This window comes from Clinocottus analis, unplaced genomic scaffold (assembly GCF_023055335.1).
Source record: "Clinocottus analis isolate CAN_PGR_092001 unplaced genomic scaffold, fCliAna1.0.p SCAF_1, whole genome shotgun sequence".
In the NCBI taxonomy this organism is placed as follows: domain Eukaryota; kingdom Metazoa; phylum Chordata; class Actinopteri; order Perciformes; family Cottidae; genus Clinocottus; species Clinocottus analis.
In genome coordinates this window covers 5,907,481-5,925,205 of record NW_027175820.1, presented here as the reverse complement: position 1 = coordinate 5,925,205, position 17,725 = coordinate 5,907,481, and the positions used below count along the sequence as shown (strand labels likewise).

The following is a 17,725-nucleotide window of genomic DNA, read 5'->3' as shown; positions in this document are numbered from 1 at the left end:
AAGAAAGACTAACAGCAATTAGCTTTGGGGAGAGAGAGATGGGCACGGGATCAATGAGCTCACAAACCTCCAGTTATCAGGGAAACAGACTGCTGACTGACCAGTTTCAATCTGGGAAAGAGTGGACGAAGAGAAATGAGGAGGCTGGTTAATTAGGAAAAGCAGGCTGTATCCCCAAAGGGAGAGAGCAGTGAGCTCCGTGCATGCAGCCGGTCGCAGCATCCCTCCGTCTCTATCTCTTTAAGAGCCGGGAGAAGGAGTGTGTGCGCTCGGTGTCTCTGTGTGTGTGGGGGAGGGGTATTGGCTGGGGTGGAACAGTCCTGTAATGAGCAGATTTTAGAGAGAGAGAGAGAGAGAGAGAGAGAGAGTGTGTGAGAGAGAGTGAGAGAGAGAGAGGCCTGAAAAACAAGAGAGGACAGATGACTTGGTGGAATTGGGATACAACAACAATCCAGATTTTTGTGCCAGCACTAATATGGAGAAGACAAAGGGAGAGGCAGAGGAATAATTCATTATTTTCTTCTTCACATCCTCGTCTCCAGGAGGGAGGCTCATCTTCCGATCACAGCGCAGCCGAGTGGAGGACGAGGACATGTTCCCCGTCTGTTATGTCTGCTGAAGGCTGAGGCTGGTTACGGATGTGTGTCTCTGAGCCCCCTTTTACAGGCCGACAGCTACCGAGCTCCAACTTCTCCAATTTTTTATTTGATTTTTTTTACTAATGGCGTACCAGTGCAGCATCCTGCTCCTCCTGCCTCCCTCACTGTGTGCCGGTGCGGCAGCGGATGTGTGGATGCTGTAATGTCTGATTAAGCTGAGCTTGGTCGCTATAGTTGCCACCAGTATCGCTGCCGCTGCCGCCGCCGCCGCTCTGTGGGCCTCTGGGACTGCTGGAAAAGCCTAGGCCTTGCTTGTCTGGAGCGCCCCGCTGCAAGGGCTGAGGCTGACAGGGCCGGCGAGCTCACCGGCTGCGAGGCTGCGCGGGGCAGGAAGGTGGAGGAGGAAGTGGAGGAGGAGGAGGATGAGAAGCACTCCGAGCCTGCATGCCCATGGGAAGCAGCATGCACAGCAGCTACGTTCGTCACTCCAGAGCCGTCGCTGAGGCTTAGGCTGCTTCTCCATCGTGAGGCGATGCTCTTCGGGCCGGGTCCTGCTGCACATAAAACGAGGAGCTGGTGTTTTACATCCTAAACTAACTGAGGAGAGGGAGAGTTGAGGGCCTGCACCTCCATGCTATTAGCTTAAAACGGGGCCTACTCCCTATTTGGCTCCTCCTGAGTGAACCGGACCCTTGTTTTGTTTTTTCTTGACGTTCTAAGGATTTGCCGAAACCTGTTTCATGCATGTCCACTGGAGGCAGGTTTGACTTTGATGACGGGGGGTCGTACTGCGGGGGGTGGGAGCAGGGTAAAGCCCATGGACGAGGGGTGTGCACGGGGCCCCAGGGTCAGGGCGAGTTTGCGGGCGCCTGGAGCCACGGCTTCGAGGTCCTGGGCGTGTACACATGGCCCAGCGGGAACAGCTACCAGGGCACATGGGCGCAGGGCAAGCGGCATGGCATCGGCGTGGAGAGCAAGGGCCGCTGGGAGTACAGAGGGGAGTGGACGCAGGGGTTCAAAGGTCGCTACGGGCAGCTGGAGAGCACGGCGAGCGGGGCCCGGTACGAGGGGACGTGGAGCAACGGGCTGCAGGATGGGTATGGCACTGAAACCTACTCTGATGGAGGTAAGGAGGCTTAAAAGCTATTTTTCTGCAGAGGAAAGTTCACTTTACGCTCCGAGTATCTTCTCACAGACACCAGTTTAGAGATCACACTCAGTCCTTTGGGACTAAACAAATTCTCTCCTCTTGCTCGCTAAACTGATATTCAGGCAGCAAGTGGAGCGACTTGTTTACTTAGCCTGCTGCTAAAATCCCCCGTATCACATCTCAAATGTAGGCTACATAAATAACATGTAGGTCACATCCACATGTTGGATTACAGAGCACGCCTATTGGGCCGAGGCGCCCTAGAGCGCAACCCATATATTGAAAAGTATTAAGTGTAATATTTATGCAGAAGAGTGGTATCTGTGTGGAAGGAAGCTTGAGAGAGGACTCAGACTCTTCATCTCCAGCATGAACTAAAGATTTAGTATTATAGAAAGTATTGAAAGTTTTGCTGCAGTTTTTCAGCCAAAAGCATCTGAGGGTTTGAAACTACTTGCAGAATCGACTGAAAGAAATACAATGACACAAAAATGATTACAGAAGCACAAAAAATGACGAGATGATGACTAAAAATACACACAAAAACACACACAAACGAATGCAAGATGACTACGGAGAGACACAGAATTATTACAAAGAGACACAAAATGACTACTAAGAGACACTAGATCACTATAAGACATACAGTGACTACAAACCAGTGGTATATAAAGTACCCAAAGCTATACTTGATTAAAAGTAACGATACCTTATTGGAAAATGACTCCAGTAAAGGTGAAAGTCGCCTATTAGAATACTACTTGAGTAAAAGGCTTAAAGTATCAGACATTTTCTGTACTTAAGTATCAAAAGTATTTTTTCTGCTATAAAATGTACTTGAGCACTGAAAGTAAAAGTACAAGTAAATGCTTTTAATAATAAAGCAAAGGGTCAGAATTTTGATAATTTTTAAGTTTATTATTTTCAGTGCTGTGGCCACCATGACCAAGGACAAAAAGTGTGTTGAAAATAATTGTGTTGGCTGTGATCCATCCAAGAGCAACAATGTTCAACATAATAAATTGCACATGAGTATACTTTTGCATCTACTATGAATTTATCATCATACTTCTTCAAAAAGCAATATGACGCTATGTAGGAGTTGTCACCCAGTACCGGTCCGTGGGTCCCTTGGTACCGGGCCACAGAAAGAATGAATGAATTTAGTTTCTTTAATAAATAGATGAAGGCCTGAAATATGTTTTATTTTGAAAAATGACCGGATACATCCGTCTGTGTGGAACCTCAGACAGAACATCAGTCAAGAAGTTACATGATACCTTTCCCCAAAAATGAAACTCTGCCGGTGTTCGGGATTAAAACCAAGGCCTAATATCCTGAGATCATCAAAAACCTGCTTCCATTTCCAACATCCTGTCTTTGTGCAGGAGTAGACTGGACTAAAGGTTTAAGTTAAGCAGTAGACTGGACATAATTGTAGACACATAGAGACTACAAAGAGACACACAGTGACTACAAGGAGACACATCGTGACCACAAAGAGACACACAGTGTCTGCACAGAGACACACAGTGACTACAAGGAGACTCAATATGTCTCCAAAGTTACACAAGAACACTACAAAGAGACACACTGTGCCTACAAAGAAACACAAAACAACTACAAAGAGACACAAGATGACTACAAAGAGACACAAGAAAACTACAAAGAGACACAAAATAACTACAAAGAGACTCACAGGGACTACAAAGAGACACACAGTGACTACAAAGAAACATGAAAGAATTACAAAGAGACACAAGCTGACTACAATGACACCCAAAAAGACGACTAAGAGCGGAACCATTTCTCTTTTAGTCTGGTTGTCTTGCTCCAGTGTTGGGGCCCTTCTTTATGTCGGTGGGCCCATTGCCTCATCAGGAGGTCCAAGATTTTTGGCCGACTGACCGGTCTTTATCATTATTATCATTTCTATAAAAACAGAAGGACGTGTTTTTAATATTAGAAATAAAGCCATGTGGAAGTCTCATTGCGTCGTCTGTATAGACGCGCACGTATTTATAAAAACACGCCTTCGCCACTCTCCCCTGTGCATCACGCCCTCTGTCGTCATAGTAACGTGGAGACAGCGGGTCAGCGTGTCACTAGAGACCCACTGGCGGCTCCTCTGCCTCTCCGATTGGCTTGATGCCTCTGTCGCTCTCATTTGTAAATCTAGGCCGTTTGATAGCCGATGCAGCCCTGGCGCCGCACGGGACCCGAATGATGGAAGCCAGGTCAATAAGTGATGCAGTTGGAATCAAAACACGGTGTGTGTGTGTGTGTGTGTGTGTGTGTGTGTGTGTGTGTGTGTGTGTGTGTGTGTGAGTGTGTTGAATGTTGTTTTGCGTGAGGTTGAGGCTCACATCCTCACACCGACTGTTTCAACACGAGACAGTAAAATCTCTAACAAAGATGGTGAAGAGAGGAATTTTTTTTCTTAAAAGACTGCGTCACGCGACCGCTCTGCTCCGCTCTTGTGCTCACGTGGAAGACCGCCGACAGATGAATATAGCACGCACGAGCTGACACATTTTCCACAACCCAATAAATGTGCAGGATAGTGTTTTACACACACACACACACACACACACACACACACACGCACACACAAACACACACACACGCACACACACACACACACACACACACACACACACACACACACACACACACACACACACACACATACACACACAATTGGCGCAGGTGCTTATTAAAAATGATGAAAACCATCTTATAGGACACACGCAGCTTGTACAGACAGGTCCAACAGACAGTTTCAGCACCTCGGACAGCTCCGGATCGACACCGGATGCTTTTAGTTTGTGGAGCCTTGAAAAGCTTTGAAAAGGAAAATGTCTGTAAATTAGCTAATACGCAAAGAAAGATGTTAAAAACAAAACACTTTGACTAATGTACTTTATTTGTACTAAGTGGACATAATGCAATAGAAAATAACTATACAAGTTAGTTTATTCAATTACAGACCAATTTTGAGGTGTTTCATTTAAAAATACAACTATTATATTATGATATATTATTTTAAGTTAAGCAGTACATAAAGTAATTAAAATGTGTTCCACCTTTAGAGGAAATAATCCAATTGATAAACACATTAACAATTATAATCCAAAAATACACACACACACACACACATACATATATATATATATATATATATATATATATATATATATATATATATATATATATATATATATATATATATATATCCAATTATTTATATGTACAAATTGTAGTTACAATCATATATATATATATATATATATATATATATATATATATATATATATATATATATATATATATATATATATATATATATATATATATATATTAGGGCCGGGCAAGTTAATGTGTTAATAACGCATTAAATTTTAAATCAATTAACAGCATTAATTATTTGAGCATGTGTTAACTGCATTTTTTAAAGTTTTAATTTGCTTTTACTTTGAAGGCAATTTTTGTAGGTGCGCGCGCACCTCTGTAGCCTCAGAGGTGCGCGCGCACCGATTTGGCGACTTGAGCCTGACGTGAAAGCACGTATTGTTATGTAGTTTCTCTTCTCAGCGAGCAGCAGCGTTACCGCTGAGTCGCTCGCCTCACAAAGCTTCACCGGCGGTCAGTCCACCGGCAGGCTCACGCTGCCAGCTCAGCATCCAGATTGAACATTAATCGCGCATGCACAAAGCCATCGCTGATACCTGTCAGCTGTCTTTCACATCTCCACCTCATTCAACTAGACTTCAGTGCACTTGTTCAAGACAACACAGACTGGACTTTTCTCACTCAGGAAGAAAAACTGAACCAAATTGGAAAACATGAAATGCACTTATTGCTTTTGTATAAAGTGAATCAATTGCTGACCTTAACATACAATACTGTAATACTGTTTTACTTTTACTTGCTTTAATTAATTTTGAATGCACAAATTGTATTTCTACACTTTCATTGCTACTTCTCTTTAAGTAAAAAAAAAATCACTAGACTTTAGGAGAATAATAACTAGCCAAACATATTGAATATATGATTTGCTTGTTTAACCAACAAGTATATTTTGCAGTTGTGAGCAGCTCCTCTCTTCCCTTTTGCATTGCATTGGGGGAGGAAATTCTTCATCAATAGCACACATTTTTATTTATTCTGCACTCTGTTTTGACTTTAATTAATCTAAACAAAACACTACATCGTCAGAGTAAAGTATAGAATCGATGTGTGGTATTGCGTTACGGTGTACATACTACTACTGTGTGTAGCTGGATTGAATACACGATATACAGTACTACACTAATGCATATAGTGTATTCACTCCAGCATGGACATAGGGTTAGAATGAAGTTAATCTATTGATAATTTTAAACCAATAGGCATTATTATTGTAAATTCTGTATAATCAGTACTTTCACTTTTGGTACTCCAAATATATGTTGATGCTAATACTTTGAGTTAAAATATTCAATGCAAGATTATTACTTAACAGAGTATTTCTGCAATGCTACTTAAGTAGAAGATTAGTAGAAGTAAATAGTTAGTGTATGAACTAGCATTTTACTGTATGTTTAAGCAATCTAATGTTTGCAAACACAATTTACAGCTTGTTGTTCTGCCCCTGAGTGGCCAACATCTGTCAATTTGGGGATTTTGGGGCAATAGTTAGTAATCCAGGTAAATGTAAAAAGTGAATGTAAGGGGCTGTGCAAAGCTGCAAAATAATAAATAAAAAAACAGTAGTGGTGAAACAGCTGCAGGAAACAAATGAAAAACAAATCTTTGAAAAATAACATTTAGCTTGTATGCGAAGTTGAATTAGACTCCTTGCATTAACATTATATTTTATAATGTTTCACGGTATACCGATACTAAAAAAGTACCGCGCTACCGATTTTGCATATTTTAAGTATTGGTTCTTTCGCAAAACAGCGCTTCTCTCATGCAGAGAGTGCATGGAGACGGAGCTCAGGGGGGCGGGGCTTAAGGCTCACAGCAGTGACCGAGGGAGACATGGCCTGAGCCCAGGAGCTCCTGCTACCGTCCTCTGCTTGTAGAAAAAAAAAAAGACGCCAGGAGTGTAATCTGGAGATACTTTGGAGACAGTGCAGACTGTGAGGGAAAAGCCCACTGACACCGACAGACCCGTCTGTAAAACGTGCTTTAAAGCAACACAGACAAAGAGAGGTAACACGTCAAACATGGCCAAGCAGCTTTCAAGCAGACAGCCCGAGCTTTTTAAAGCGTTTAACGAACGACAGGTAAGCAAATGTAATTATGAACATGAAAAACCCCAAGCTCACCCATATACAGCCACGAGGAGCATTAGCCTAGTTTGACGACAAGCATTTAGGATCATGAGGTCAGAATGCTGTGTGGAGTTTGCATGTTCTCCCCGTGGCAGCGCCACAGTCCAAAGACATGCTCTATAGGTTAATTGGACTCTAAATTGCCCGTAGGTGTGAATGTGAGCGTGAATGGTTGTCTGTCTATATGTCTGCCCTGTGATGGACTGCTGACTTGTCCAGGGTGTACCCTGCCTTCGCCCATTGACAGCTGGGATCGGCTCCAGCGCCCCGCGACCCAAATGAGGATCAGCGGTTAAGATAATGGATGGATGGATGGATGGATGGAGGTCAGAATGCACACAAAAGTGTACCAAATGAAACACAATTGATGCAAAATGGTGACATGCTGGTGGAGCCTGAGGGTGGATCTTGAGCTAATTAGTTCAATATTATTAATAAGTACATTTTTCAATAAAGGGCAGAAATTACCCTTTAATTATGTGTCAATCTTTAATGTACCTGTATGATAGCTTTATTATTTTTTTCACATAAAACACACATCTGTAAAATTATTATTAGTAGTAGTAGTAGTAGCATGGAGTATTATTATCTACAATTGCTCATACTTATGGAAATAACTTTGTAGTCATCCGGACAATAAACCTACATAGCCGTGTATAATCAATGCTATGATATAGCACCATGTAGTTTTCATTAATATCTTGCTGTATGCTAATACTAATATTAATGCCATTTGTCAAGTGTTCAAAAAGCTGGGCAGAAACAAGCTGGTCAAAAAGGGAACCATACAGATGTTTTATTTATTACTATTATAGATAAATATACCAGTATTGTATTGTATTTATGGTATTGTATCGAATTCTAGTATCATATCGTAAGTATCGGTATCGTGATATTAATAGCAGGTATCATATCGAAGTCTTAATTTTGGTATCGTGACAAACAGTACCTTTAAACTATGTATTATTCATATATATTGACATGGGACACAGTCATATTTTAAAAGAAGAACAGCATAGTAAAGTGTAAACCTCAATGTGTCTATCAGGGTTTCATTTCAGCACTACGGACAGCTCCAGCTCTACATTACGCATACAACACACATTATATGAAAAAGGGATTCAAGACATATTCAAGACATACACTTACAGTTTAAAGTTATGTTATCTAAGTTGACTGTTCATTGTATAATGTATGCAAATCCCGCAAAGACAAATTCCTGGTATGTGAAACATACTTGGTAATAAACAGCTTCTGATTCTAATGACGAGGAATTACTTTTCAACTAAGAGGAAATGGTGAAACAAAAATGAATAAATTATATGTTTTTTCCTGTTTTCTGCTCACGCTGCAGATTATTTGTTCCTTGTCAGTGATTTTTTTTTTCTTCTAAACCACTCGCAGAGTATATATACTGACGACTGTGACCCATGTAGCGCCGGTCACTCCCAAATCTAAAGCTGTGATTATACAAGCACAAAGCGCTTCTCTTCCCTTCAACAGCACAGCACAGTTGTAAACATCCGTATTGTCGCTTGCGTTTCATCACATGTGTGTGGCCTTAATTATAAAGCAGTGGGAGATGCCTCTCACGGTGACCTCGGGCCAAGAGTGTGACATATTTCTTATGGAGAAACTGAAGTAGTCATTCTTTGTCACCATCAATCATCTGAGATTCAATTTGAAAAACAAACATTAGGAAGTGAGCAAAGCTTCTTTCTAACAGTTAAATATCTGTTCGAACGTTTAAAGGCACTTAGAGAAAATAACTTCTGTTGACAGGGCTGCCGTCGTATATCAAGCAAATTTTTACGCGATGAAATAAAACGCTCGTCGTGACAACCTCGCAGAGAATTATCACTTAGCTTCCATTTTACTGTCTTTTAGCTCGTTGTCTTTGGTTTTACAACCATTTTATTGTTTTCGGTTCAAGCTGTTTTCACATTAAAACTCCTGATGGACCGGAACACTGCCCACTCAGCAGCAGTCAACGGCTAAGAAATGAGCTGGTAAACAGAGAGGAGCGTTTAGCCGCTGAAGTGACAGACACTTTGATTTTGGAGTTGGTAGAGACCAAAAACAGAGTCAAAGAGAGACAATGTTGGACTCACATTCATCTGCTTGATGTGTAAAGAAGCAACTTTTAACAAGTTCAGTACCCGTTTTAAAATACTTAAGTCATAGTAACAATTAGACAGTTTGGGATGGAACCAGAACCCTTTTTTTTCTTATAAATTGGAATGAAAATGATTGAAAATGCAAAATAAAACATTTAAATCAATACAAAGCATAGCAGGGAGCTCAATCAGAGCATTCATATTGGCTATGCATGCAATTCTAACCAGAACTTGTCATTCGACCTCAACACAATCTAATTTGTATTTTTACAATAACATTTGAATCTTCCAATATGACAAATTATGATCAGTCAGCCAACTTCCTGTGTAAAATGTTTGGATTGTGACGATTTAAAATTTATTGACGATGACATTTATCCTTTTTTTTTTGATTGATCATAGTTTTTGGTTTTGAATTGAACTATTGCTAAGTCCCGCCCCTGGAACGCTGACTGGCCGATCAAAGCACCGTCCAGCTCTAAACAGGGGCCGACAACTATTATACGTATATTTATAGAATGAATGTAATGATATTTCACCAGAAGGCCATCGTAGTGCTCTGACACGCTTGTAAAACTACAATAACGTGGAACTAATCTTCCAAAATCTTAAACAACTTTGGCACAAAGACGTCAGATTCACTTTATAAGTACTGTGTACTTATACTATTCTTGGTCAGTTTTTAAATAGCGCGTGTACTTTGCTGCAGTCTGGGAAACGCTGAGTATCTGGTGATATTCTGGGTTTATGTGGGTCTTCTCCAGCTTAACATTGAGCAAAGAGGCCTCTGCTTGACACCGATTTATTTTTACAGATCTTATTCCTGAGTAGCAACCACTTGAACCTGATCATGGTGGTGTTATAGGGGGGGCAGTTAGGAGGATTCATCCTCTCGGGGACATATACATGTCATGGCAATCCACTCAATAGCTGTCAAGGAAAAGTAACAAAGCTAAAGGATCACTAAATTACGATTTATCCTCTGGGAAACATGAATGTTGTGCCGATCCCTTCGGTGAATGTTGGGAGATTTTACTCGCACACCCGATCTGAACAAGTAACTGTCAGGGAACCGTCAAACCCAGCAGGATGTATCTTCAGGGAACACACAATGCCTGTGCAAAGTTTATAAACATGAATCTGTCTCCCAGGAACCTACCAAGGCCAGTGGCTGGGCGGGATGCGTCACGGCTATGGCGTGCGGCAGAGCGTGCCGTACGGCATGGCGGCTGTCATCCTCTTCCCCCTGCGAACATCCATAAACTCCCTCCGCTCCGAGCACAGCCACGGCCCGCCGGCTGTGCTGGAGGACGGTGCCGCCACCACGCCCACGGACGGTGTGGCGGCCGGGCTGGCCGGGAGCCCCGTGGGCCGCGGGGGCTTCGTCCTGACGGCGCCCAGCGAGGCCGAGCGCCAGCGGAAGCGGAAGGGCCGCTTCCGGCAGTCCATCCTGAGCGGCCTGAAGCTGCGGCGCTCCGAGTCCAAAAGCTCGCTGGCCAGTCAGCTCAGCAAGCAGAGCTCCTTCTGCAGCGAGGCGGGCATGAGCACCGTCAGCTCTGCCGCATCCGACATCCACTCCAACGCCGGTGAGAGCGAGCAGGGCGCCCCCGTGGACGCCACCGTCACCGAGATGTACGCCGGCGAGTGGCGGAGCGACCAGAGGGCCGGCTGGGGCGTCAGCCGGCGCTCGGACGGCCTGCACTACGAAGGTGAGTGGGTGGGAAACAAAAGGCACGGCTACGGGTGCACCAGCTTCCCCGACGGCACCAAGGAGGAAGGGAAGTATAAGCAGAACGCGTTGGTGAGCGGGAAACGCAAGAACCTGATCCCACTGAGGGCCAGCAAGATCCGGGAGAAGGTGGACCGGGCCGTGGAGGCCGCGGTGAAGGCTGCAGACATCTCCAAGCAGAAAGCAGAGATCGCCATGTCGAGGTAACATGCTACTGTTTCATTGCATTTATTTTATTTTATTTTTATTTATTTGTATAGCCACAATATCACAAATTGTCTCAGACGGTTTTGCGATCTGTACGATATGCTTTGTCCTGCTTTTAAAGATGTTAATTTAAGTAAAAGTATGTATCAGTCAAATGTACTTAAAGCATCAAAAGTTAAATCAGTCAGATTTGAACTATTATATTTGTTGCTTCTGAATTAATATAACTGCTGCATTAATGTATTGTAACTCCTGTACAGTCAGTGCATCAGATATGAGATCATCATGTTTGTAGCGTCCTCGCCGAGAGAAAATTGTATCTTTAAAAACTAAAACCTGTTTTCAGCTTTGTGAGGATGTATTTTCCAGCTAATGCAAGAGTTTTTTGTAAAGTTTATATATCTGAATAAGTAGAAACACATACAGGAAAAACATCATCCTTCAGTTTATCACAAACATTCAACATTTCAACATCAACACATGGAGAGACACCAGGTTTTACCTAAACAGGAAGAAAAACTCTCATCTAAAAAGTAACTCAAGTTGACCGATACATTTGGTGGAGTAAAAAGAATTTACCTCTGAGATGTAGTAAAAATATAAAGTTACATAAAATGTAAATTCCTCAAATATTTCCACCTGACCTGTCCAGGATGAGCCATGCTCGTGGGAAGGCGGAGGCCGCTGAAGGAGTGGCGCTGAAGGCCACGGAGGAGTGTCGACTGGCCCGCATCGCTGCCAAAGAGCTCTCACCCTCCTTCCACATCTACGGGAACGGTGAGTGGACGACACAACCCGGACGGGTGTCCACTTCTAAAGTCCAGCGAATAAACAAGCCGCTTTTAAGATACCTACATTACAAATAGCACAGGCACATAGGTGCATACATGGAGCATGAGCTCTGCGGTGAACCGTCCTGTCAGCATCAGGACCAGTGAGCTGCTGTAAAAGAGCAACGTGGGGTCTATGAGGACGGAAGGCATCAAACCTTGTGGTGACAACCCGCTCCTCCCGCTGAGCCACAGCCGCCCTGTGATTTATACGTTTGCTGCTTTGCTCTTGTGTCAGCAAACAGATTCATTTGTATCATTTGTGTATTTAATTATTGAAATTGCTGGATGCAAAAACGTGTAAAAATAAAAATGGATTTGCAGATAATATACTGGTGATGTCATCTCAGCGCAGAGCTGGAACAATTAGTGAATTTATCAATTAAAAAAATGTAATTGAGTCAAGTTAAAACAAGTCTTCGCTCAAAAGTCATTGCTTTATACTGTTTACAAAATGTGATGTTTTTTCTGTTCTCTTTTATTCAGTTTTTAGTTTAATTTAATTGATTTATTCAGTATCTTAATCACCACTAAAGGTGTCGGACAACCAAACCCTGAGAACTCTTTGCTACTAATAATCTGGTGATGTAATCTCACCACAGAACGGCGACGACAAATCAGTTTGTTGATACAAATAATCTCGTCAAATCAAATGAAGCTCCTGTGCAAATGTTTCTGCTGTGTGTGTGTAAATGTGATAGGACAGCTTTACTTTGTTTCGCATCTTTAATTGTTCATTTTGTTTTGTTTTTATTGCCCATTTCTGCCACACCATGTGGCTGCATCCCCTCCAGAGACCCGCGCTGAGACAAGTAGTCACAAGTCGGGACAAAGGGCATCGCACTCATTATCTCCATTTAAAATCTACATAAGAGCCTGTAGAAGTACCTGGATTCTTTCCAAAAGAACATGTCAAATGTGTGGATTTACAGGCGGGCTCCGTGTTTACACACAAGTTTTGATCTGGTAATAAACTACAGGAGGATTTAAACCTTTGAGAAATTCATTTAGTTAATCCTCTCTAAGCCAACAAACAGCGACGACAACAGATTCAGTTTATGTGCAGCTTTTCTCTCCTTTTGTTACACGGCATTCTGATAAAACACACACACACACACACACACACAGACACACACTCACACTCTCTCTCTCTTGCTGCCAAATCCCCTCACTGTGTGTTCTTCTCCGACTGTTTTTCGAAGGGCTCGAATGTCAGAGGCCCAAGCGCCAGGACGCCAAGGACAAAGACCACGAAGTGATCTCCACGGGAACCGACAGTCCGGAGCTGTGCACGCCGGACACCACGCCGCCCGTGGTAACGCCTGATCTCAGCCCCGTGCTAAGCGTGCCGGCCTCGCCCCCCCGCAGCCCGTCCAAGCACGCCCACCGGCCCAGAAACGCTTGCTTCATGCGCCAGACCGCCGTCGACGATCAGGGCGCCGCCGAAATCCAGGTGCTGGTGGAGGGGCGGGGCGTGGACCTGCCGAGGGGCGGGGCTAACAATTGGACCGACGATATGTACCCGGAGCGCGGCGGCAGCAGCCGCTCCACCACGCCCTCCCTCCTGGAGGAGCAGGAGGGGCAGATTAATGGCCACGAGCAGGCCCCTTTGTCCAACCACAAGCAGAAGTCTTCGTCAAATCACAAGCCGCGGGAGCACGCCTCCTCCTACAGAGCCTGGGAGCACTCCCTCTCCAACCAAAAGCCTTCCAAGCAAGCCTCTTCCAATCACAAGTCCAGGGAGTACTCGTCCTCCAACCACAAAACACGGGATCATTCTTCCACCAATCACAAAGCCTGCGAGCACGCCTCTTCCATTTACAAGCCGCAGGTGCACATTTTATCCAATCACAAGGCCTTGGAACACAACATGTCCAATCACAAGACTTCTGAGCATGCTTCTTCCAATCACAAGTCCCAAGACTATATCTCCTCTAATCACAGTGCAAAGGACCACGTCTCTTCCAGCTACAACCCCCGAGAGCATGTCTACTCAAACCACCACCCGAAGCAACACAACCCGTCCAACCACAAGCTTAGCGAGCACGCCGTAATGGACCAAAGGCCGGAGGGCCTTACCGGGGGCTGGACTGCTGAAAGCACCCTAAGGTGGAGCCCTGCCCACTCGCGCCTCACCGAGCAGGATGAGGAGAGGATGAGCGACTACACGGTCGACATGAGGCTTCAGTGTCCGGACTCGCAGGCGCCTCAGGGGCTGGGCCCGGAGTCCCCGGCCCCCAAGAACAACCGGCTGCGAGCCCGGGCTCTACGGCCCGTCAGAGAGGGGTCCATGGACTCTGTACAGATGCTGGACAGCCTGAATGTGGGGGCGGAGCTGGAGGAGTGGCCGCTGCACAGGGACCTTACCCTCTCCCCGCCCCTCAAGTCTCAACCCATCACTCTGGAGCAGGAAGGAGAGCTTCTCACCCTCAAATCAAACTCAGTGAGTCCACGTGTTGGATCGTGCAGAGTCGCGTGACCACAATCCAGTTAATTCACTATTTAACTTTGAATAACCAGCAAAAGCAGGGAGGGGGAATAAAAAATGCAGTTAACTCATGATCAAATAATTGTTGCATTAACACAATTTAAACGTGTTGACGTGTGTGGCGGTGAAGGTACTGAATCAACAGGGACTACTTTCTAAGATACCCTCCTCCGGGTGGTGCTGTGGGTAAATGCATTAATCACGTTTTTCTAAATCTCATGACCACATTTCGGTGCAGAGAAACTCATTGTCTTCCTGTTTGTTTGTCGCTGAGGCTCATGGTTACTGTAGTATTCAGAGCCGTTTACCACACCAAACTGACATAAAGACATATGATGTATTAGATTACCCAAGAGGCTCAGCGGACTCAAATTGAGGATATCATTCAAATAAAAGTTTGAAATGAGGATCCAGAGTGAGGAAAACAAATTGTTTGAAATTGTTTGTCAGAGAGAACAAAAAGCAAATAAGATGAAGCAGATGTTTTCTACGTCTTTGTTCCTTCTAATGCTGGTAGGTGCTGTGACAGAGTTTAAAGAGACCGGCATTAAAATGGAGTGTTTCAGACAGACGAGTAAATACATTCAGATAGACAGCATAAGAACAAATATAAGGTTGTTTTTTTTACCATTAAAGCGTATAAACATGTTTTAGTAGATGCCTAAAATACAAGTATGACCCTGGAAATGAGCATGACATGTTACCTTTAAATAAGTGTTGTAGTATAGGGTCCTACACTTTTAAACAGCAACATGTTGTATTAAAGTATTAGAATAGAAGTATTTGTTTGGCACAGAGTCATATTATCATTATATTATTGGAATATCATTACTGATGCTTTTTAATTACAGATTTACTTTAAAGAAGTACTTTATCTACTGCTGGATAGTTTAATCTAAAGCACTGTATCATATTTTATGGACTGATCACGTTTGGTTTGTAAACTCACTAAAGTAGGAAGTAGGCGCTGTGATATTAAAATAGTGCAGTTAAAAAGTTAAATAGAAGTATAGCGCAGCATGAAATGTAAATACTCAAGTAAAATACCTTAAAGTTTGTACTGAAGTGCAGAACTACAAACAAGAAGAAAATGATTACATTCATCTAAATGAAGGATTTATTACAACCAATACTTGATCACCTTTATTCTAATGTGTCTTTTTGCAGTTTTCAGAAAAGTGAAGTCGTTTTTGGAGGGTTTATTTATTTGCATCCACTAAACTTCTTCTTCCCTCCTCTCTTGTCTTGCAGGGCTCCAGCTCTATCCTGGTGGTTATGGTCATTTTACTCAATATTGGAGTAGCCATTCTTTTCATTCACTTCTTTATTTAAGCGTATACAGGTATGATCTACTAAGACTTATTGATAACTACGGTATATTATATTACGACATTCTGCCTGCTCGACTGGAGCCCACGGCCCGAGAGACGGACACAGCGGAGAGCCTTTTGTTGCGGTCTTTTCCCCTCATTTGAAGCCCGTTTGAGTTCCTATGAAAGCGACGTTCCTATCCAGATGCTACACACGTTTAGCTTTGCCACCATAGAAGAGGAAGAAGAAGAGTGCAGCTTTAAAACTAACGCGGGACACGCGGGTGCATGGGTGCCCATCAGCTGGTAAATGGACTGAAGATGGAACTGGCTGTTTTTGACCATTTTTTCATCATTCTATAGACCAGAAAAATATAGCAACCCTTGTTTCCTGGTTATCGTGACAAACACGGTAACTAAGAGCTCGGCACACACTCCATCCCAAACCCCTTTCTGCCTTTTAGCCCATCCCCCTGTTGCCCCCCCCTCCCTCCTCCATCCACCAGTCTCTAACCCCTATTCGCACTATGCGCTCCATACAGAACTATGCTGCAAGAGTAGATCCATTTTAAAGGGCTCTGTCATTGTTCTTTTCTTTCTTACACTACGAACTGCACACACAACCATTGCATGAGGCTGTGTCGGCTTTTTTTTTAAAAAGTGCATTTTCTATCCCTTTAACATCACTGTTAATGTTTACGTTTCTTTTATTTGTGTCTGCATTACGCCACCCCTCGGTCGTCACTTCCATTCGCACACGGCTGTGTGTGTGCCGGCAGAGATTTGGAAGATTTTTTTTTTTTAAATAACTCAAATATATATATATATATATATATATATATATATATATATATATATATATATATATATATATATATATAAATAATCAGCCGCCACTTCACATCCAATCAAAATCACAGAATCTGACCGAAATCAGGTTCAACAGCGACCAACACCTCCCATAAGTCGAAAAACCTTGAGGAACTTCCTGAATTTATTGTTAAGTGAAACACATTCGCACGCAGAAATTATTTAAAAAAATTAATGAAAAAACAAAAAAACATACACATTTACCTGCTGACATCGTGAGGAGGGTTCTGCCTTGCCCCTTTGTACAGCCTTGAGACTGTTATGTTATAACCACTAATTCTACTATATATGTGTATGTGTCATTATTATTCAAGTTTGTTACTTTGTTGCCGTTTGCAAGACAGAGAGAATGCTGAGTGCCTCGTATTTATTCATCTTCCGTCTTCAATTTGTTTTGAAAAACTCCCCTGACGCGAGATAATAAAACACCCAGGCTCAGAGGAGACGGGTGGCCTTCAACATTAAGGAAGGTGACCCCCACCCACTCCTGTTCCTGCCCGACACACACAGACACAGACACAGACACACACCTCCCTCTCACCCTGAAATGGCATGCACTGTTTTGTCTCTCTCTCCCAGTTCCCTTTCGGACCAGTCACAAAGGGGGAAATGGGGTATTACATGGTGTCATTTCCAGACACTTTTTTTTGGGCCGGATGAGATTTTTTTCAGCATGTTTGTTCAGCCTGCTCAATCTGGTGTCGGTCTGTGAGTCTCTTCTCCCCTTCGTCTCTTTTAGATCCAGCAACACAAGGCTACGTGAGACGTGGAGAGCGGTGTAAAATAAACGCTAGCTTTTATTAAAAACTCTCAGTGGATTACCGAAACGGTACCCGAGTCTATGAATGATATAAAAAGAAACTCTCTGCTACTGTATGTTTTATACTTCGCACCCAGTGGCATCATCATGTTGTGACATCATTGCATGCCCGAGCATGCTCTTTCTTACTCTTTGGTTTATGAGGTTGTTTCGAAGTTAATGTGGAGAAAATAATGAAATGTTTGAAATTAATGTGTTTGGTGTGGTTTATTGCTACCGATTCAGTTTCATGATGCTGGTAAAAAAAAAAACTAAACAAAAACAACATTACAGATGAACACATA

The 17,725-nt window shown here is 43.2% G+C and overlaps 1 protein-coding gene across 1 annotated transcript; it reads left to right on the top strand.

Annotated features, from left to right (window-relative positions):
* The first annotated feature begins 379 nt into the window (after positions 1-379).
* Positions 380-16,555, top strand: jph3a (junctophilin 3a). Its single transcript, XM_068577755.1, has 5 exons — positions 380-1,725; positions 10,339-11,119; positions 11,776-11,900; positions 13,156-14,396; positions 15,693-16,555. The coding sequence occupies exons 1-5, from the start codon at positions 1,344-1,346 to the stop codon at positions 15,771-15,773; spliced, it is 2,610 nt and encodes an 869-aa protein (XP_068433856.1). The 5' UTR covers positions 380-1,343; the 3' UTR covers positions 15,774-16,555.
* The last annotated feature ends 1,170 nt before the right edge of the window (positions 16,556-17,725 follow it).

What these genes read in the sequence shown, in the direction of transcription:
- jph3a (XM_068577755.1), top strand. Translation starts at nt 1,344, where the DNA reads ATGTCCACTGGAGGCAGGTTTGACTTTGATGACGGGGGGTCGTACTGC. An exon ending in GCAGAGATCGCCATGTCGAG is followed by an intron (nt 11,120 to 11,775) that starts GTAACATGCTAC and finishes TGACCTGTCCAG; the next exon opens with GATGAGCCATGCTCGTGGGA. An exon ending in CTTCCACATCTACGGGAACG is followed by an intron (nt 11,901 to 13,155) that starts GTGAGTGGACGA and finishes TGTTTTTCGAAG; the next exon opens with GGCTCGAATGTCAGAGGCCC.